The 5,364-nt window shown below is 38.6% G+C and overlaps 1 protein-coding gene across 1 annotated transcript; it reads right to left on the bottom strand.

Moving 5' to 3' along the window:
* Positions 1-3,122: 3,122 nt before the first annotated feature.
* Positions 3,123-4,076, bottom strand: LOC116636908 (olfactory receptor-like protein OLF4). Its single transcript, XM_032412108.1, has one exon. The coding sequence runs from the start codon at positions 4,074-4,076 to the stop codon at positions 3,123-3,125; it is 954 nt and encodes a 317-aa protein (XP_032267999.1).
* Positions 4,077-5,364: the final 1,288 nt, after the last annotated feature.

Raw genomic sequence — 5,364 nt, 5'->3', positions numbered from 1 at the left:
AAAGTGACACTAGGGGCACCTGGGTGGTTCAGTCCATTGAGCATGAGACTTGGTTTCAGGTCGGGTTCAGGTCATGATCTCAGGGTCCTCGGATCAAGCCCTGCTTTGGTCTCCAGTCTCAATGGGAGAAATCTAGATTCCCCTCCCTCTCCACCTGCCCCCTCTCCCTCCTGCTCTTGTTCTCTCTTTCTCAGAAAAATAAATAAGTCTTTAAAAAAAGTCTCTATAATCCAGATCCTATTCAGGTACCAAGTAGAGTTTGGAATGATATGCATTTTTGTGGAGAAAAAATGGCAACCCAGAATCACGTATCTAGGCAGGAGGAATTCATGCTCTCTGTGTCTTGCAGAGACATCTTGATTTTAGCCCAAAGAGATTCATTTTTGGCTTTGACCTCCAGGACTGGAAGAGTATAATTTTGTTTCTTTTAAATCTTCAGTGTGGTAATTGGTGATAGCAGCAATAGGAAAGTGGACAAAGACATTTCTCCAATAAAATTTTATTTAAAGAAACTGAATTTAAGCCTTTCAAATAATTCACTTAGCTTCTTTGGGTAAGGGCACTGTGTGTTGAAACCCTACCTTAAGTACAGGAACAATCTAAAGTCAGTTTGGAGATATTCAGCCTTATTAGCTGGTATGGAGAAGTTCTCCTTGCATAAATGTTAATGTGGTTTTGTCTTTGAGGCTTCTGAACATTAAGATAGGAAAAGAAATATACTATGAAAATTAAGGCTACCTGTTATACTCTAAATTTTTTTTGTCTAAATTTCAATATTTCTAGTATTTTATGTGAATGCAAATGTTCATTCTTTTAATTTCTTGTCCTCCAAGTTTCTCTAAAGCTTTCTTTCAGTGCAATAGATGAGTTATAATGAGTTATAATGAGGGTTATGAGCCTTGTGCATGTACATCCATGCATGTGAATGTGTTTTTGTGAAATAAAATGTACATGAATATACATACATTTACATACACATAACCCTTAGTCTTGAACATTCTTTGTCCCACAAAGTATTTCCACATATTTCATCTTTCTTGACAACGCCACTTGAAGTTATGCTTATGATTCCACATTGTGTTCAGAAGAAAAAAGAATGCTGGAGGGGTTACCCCCTAACAATTGCATAACAAAGCAGTTAGAATTTATTGTGCACCCTCTTGAGTTCTATGGAAATGGAACCATGCAGTATGTACCCATGATTTTTCAATGACTCTTTCAATTCCTAGAGTTGTACACTTTAAATATGTACAGTTTATTGCATGTAATAATGCTCCAATATATTAATCAGTATTAAAAAATTCCTGTGGTGCATGACTCAGAGTCAGATCTGGAGCACAGTTAGCTGAGTCACACATAACAGGATGAGAGAGTTCTCTTCAATTGTGAAAAAGGAAAGGTTCACATGTGGATATTAAACAGTGGAATTAAATAAAGACAATTCACATTTGATAACATCATTTTTTTGTAAACTAGAAGATTACTTACATATATGAAAGGAGTAAAATGACATAAATTGGATCAAGACAGAAGAACACTACAGCCACACACCTCATAGAACAGCCTTAAAAACACAATGTACAGATTCACACCTGACTAAGGACTCATGAGAAGCTCTGCAGAGATCAAAACAACTCCCTACTCTGCAATCCCCTTTGATAATAAAGACATTATATTAAGCCATTTTGTTTTAGGATGCTTTGTTTGCAGCAACAACTAAATGATAAAATAATCAAATCAGAAAGATCTGAGGGCATTTGTAATAATCAGATTCTTTTTATTCTAGGTATTTATTCTGATAACTGAAGGTAGCATTCATGATTACTGTGTTCTTCAAGTTTATTTCATGTAACTGTACTAAAGATGAGTCCACTGAGGCCCCTTTGAGGTAACATGGAAAGGTCGGAAGGACATACATGTGTGCACAAAACTTGTGACTCAGAATCACATCCTGGACAGGATTCCAAGCTTCCTGGTAAGTCATCCTGTGGTTATGAAGATGGTATATAATGGATGATACTGATATTGTTCATTCGCTGCCCCTTTAGAGGTTATGGCAAAATTTCCCATAGCGGGAGATATTTCATTTACAGAAATGGAAGGAATCATATTTGTATGTATGTAGCACTGGAAATTTTTATCCAGAAACCAAAAATAATTTAATAAAACCCCAATCATGCCACCAGTCTTTTATATTAATAAATACACCTTACCAATGGACCCTGGTATTCCATAATTCGTTAGGTAGATGAAGTGCCTGAGAAAGGAATATTTTGCATAGCAATAAATACATGACTTAATATTTTTCTTCATCATCCTTAAAGCCAAGTTTGACTCTAAGACCATATTATGTCAATCTATTTTTTCCATATTTGTCATTCTGTGTAGATTCCACTTGGAGACATGTATTTTTTTTTTTTGGCCTACATATTATGTCAATCTATTTTTTCCATATTTGTCTTTCTGTGTAGATTCCACTTGGAGACATGGAGTTTCTTTTCTTTTCTTTTTTTTTTTTTTGCCAGTGACTATGGTAGGCATGGTGGACACAAGCTGTATAAAAACAGGATCCTAATGTGTACATGATCAACTATAACCACCAGTACGTCAAAGTCTGCATTCTCAGGAAGAGCACTTAAAGTAGTGATATTACAAAGGAATGATGTTCACAAAAGTGAAGCACAGTGGTCTCAGATTTTTCTTTGTTATAAATGTACATAAATAGCTGTGGTGGCTAAGAGTAGATTTTCCATTCTTGTAGTATTCAGTCAAACAAAAGAAAAATACTCACTATGATATATTTTATTTGAGAAGAAATTATTCTTAGCAGATCCATGTAGTCCTTTGAAATAAATGAGAACTTCCAAATATTTCACATCCAAGGTTAGGAATAACATTGAGAGAGTAGGAAAATGACAAAGGGACAATTTCTTGGGCATCAGAGATATCACAAAGCTTAATAATAAGAGTTACATACATTGTACAGAGAGGTCAAAAACAAAAAGATAGAAATTCTAAGAAATAAATTAGGGAAGCAAGTACTACTTCCACAGTCTGCATAAAAAAAAAAAAAATCACAACTTCTATCTAAGGCCTCAGGCCCTGCAACCATGGGCACTTCTTCAGCCCAGGACAATTGACCCTTTTAGAACTGCCATCCCAGAGAATCTCATCAGAGCTCCCTTTATGTCTTTGTTTCTCAGGCTGTAGATGAAGGGGTTCAGCATGGGTGTGACCACTGTGTACATCACAGAGGCTACTGCGCTTGAATGGGAGTTCTGGGTAGCAGCAGAGCTAAGGTACACTCCTAGGCCCGTACAATAAAATAAGGAGACAACTGAGAGGTGAGATGCACAGGTGGAAAATGCTTTATACTTGCCCTCAGCTGATGAGATCCCAAGTATGGAGGAAACTATCTTAGAGTAAGAGTAAAGGACCCCAGCCAGGGGAGCACCCCCCAGCAGCATAGCTGCAAAATACATCACCATGGTATTAAGAAAGGTGTCAGAACAGGCAAGTTGGATCATTTGATTGAGTTCACAGAAAAAGTGGGGAATTTCTACCTTTCTACAGAAGGACAGTTGCAAGACCATTAAGCTTTCTAAGAAGGAATGCAAGACACTCAGGATCCAGGACACCAGAACCAATAGTTCACAGAGCCAGGGTTTCATGAGGACCGTGTAGTGCAGGGGGTGACAGATGGCCACAAAGCGGTCATAAGCCATCACAGTCAGGAGAAAGATGTCTAATCCTGCAAAAAGTATGAAGAAATACATCTGGCTGAGGCAACCTTCATAAGTGATCATTTTGCTCTGAGTCTGGATGTTCCACAGCATCTTGGGGATGGTGGTGGAGGTGAAACAGATGTCTACAAAGGACAGGTTGGCAAGGAAGAAGTACATGGGGGTGTGGAGGTGGGAGTCAGAGCTGATGGCCAGGATGATGAGCATGTTTCCAAACACAGTGATCAGGTACATGGAGAGGAAAAGCCCAAATATGAGGGACTGCAGTTCTGGTTCCTCTGACAATCCCAGAAGAAGAAAATCTGAAATTCCTGTATCATTTCCTGGGTCCATGTGGTGGAGGTGACTACCAGCACAGGGGAAATTAACATAACAAATTTCACACAAATAGTCTGCTAACATTGTGGAAATGATATAATTTATATTGCCCAAATACTAATTTTAATATTTTATGAATGGATCTGGACCCCTTGAGGGGATCCCTATTTCCCCTCTGATTAGGAATTTCCATCACAACATCAGATGTTCCCCAAAGGGTCAGTTATTGTACAGTTTGAATTAGAGATTATTTCATGCACGTTAGCATTATATAGAGTGTTGACCATGTTTCAGAAATTCCTAGTCATAAAGCAAAGGGTGCTGAAAAGCAAAAGTCTCTACAATTCAATGAGCTGATAGGGTAGGAACAGATATTAAGATTAAATAATCATGTGATGGGCACAGATGCTATGAACAAAACAGAAGTGGGTTAAAAGAGAGAGTGGGTGGGGTTTTAAGTTGGGTCTTCAGTCAAGATTGGCTAAGAAGGTGACATTTGATCAGAGACCTTAAGGAAGAGAGTCTGGAAGATGAGAGGTCTTCCTGGCAGAGGGAATGGCTGGTGTAAAGGCCCTGAGGACCGGCTTCTGTCAGAAAATCATGGCTCAGAAGGAAGCCAGTGTGTTGAGGAGAATGGACAAGAAGGAGAGTGATGAGAGGTGGTGGCAGTGAATTTCCTAGAACCATGTGGCTTCATAGCTGCTTAAATTTCAAGACACAGGGAGTTCCTGGTTCACACTATGTACTTCTCCCACTTTATGATGTGGTTGCATTAGCATCCTGTCAATTGAACATGCCTTCCTAGTATTATCTGTTGATTGAATTTGGCCTGTGTGTTATAAGGATACACATGTATATAGACTTTTAATAGAGGAGCCTATGCATCCCTGCTCTGAGGACTGCTCTCACCCATCAAGGAGCCCGCATGCACATGTGCACACACACACACACACACACACACAGTCACATACACACAACACAGCACACCATATCCTCCTGGTGTGTGTTACTTCTATGTCCTTCTCACCTCCCCCCTGCCTGCCCCAACACACTGTTTAGGATATGAATGCATACATATAATATTACCTTTCCCATAATGAATGTGGAAATAGTATCCAGAAATTCCTATTTGTAGCTTCCCAGGGACAAATCATCTTCAGGTTCCATTTTGGAATGGCTACATTCTGACATGTATATAAAGAAACATAAAAAATTGTGTTCAATAAACAGAGAGAGAAAGAGAGAGGGAGAGAAGGAGAGAGATATTCAATGAACATAAAGAGTAAAATGATCTAATAAGCTC

The sequence above is a fragment of the Phoca vitulina genome, unplaced genomic scaffold (assembly GCF_004348235.1).
Source record: "Phoca vitulina isolate PV1807 unplaced genomic scaffold, GSC_HSeal_1.0 scaffold13, whole genome shotgun sequence".
Lineage (NCBI taxonomy): Eukaryota > Metazoa > Chordata > Mammalia > Carnivora > Phocidae > Phoca > Phoca vitulina.
This window is presented reverse-complemented; position numbering and strand designations above follow the sequence as displayed.

Excerpts from the sequence above, each read along its gene's own strand:
- LOC116636908 (XM_032412108.1), bottom strand. The coding sequence starts at position 4,076 with ATGGACCCAGGAAATGATACAGGAATTTCAGATTTTCTTCTTCTGGGA.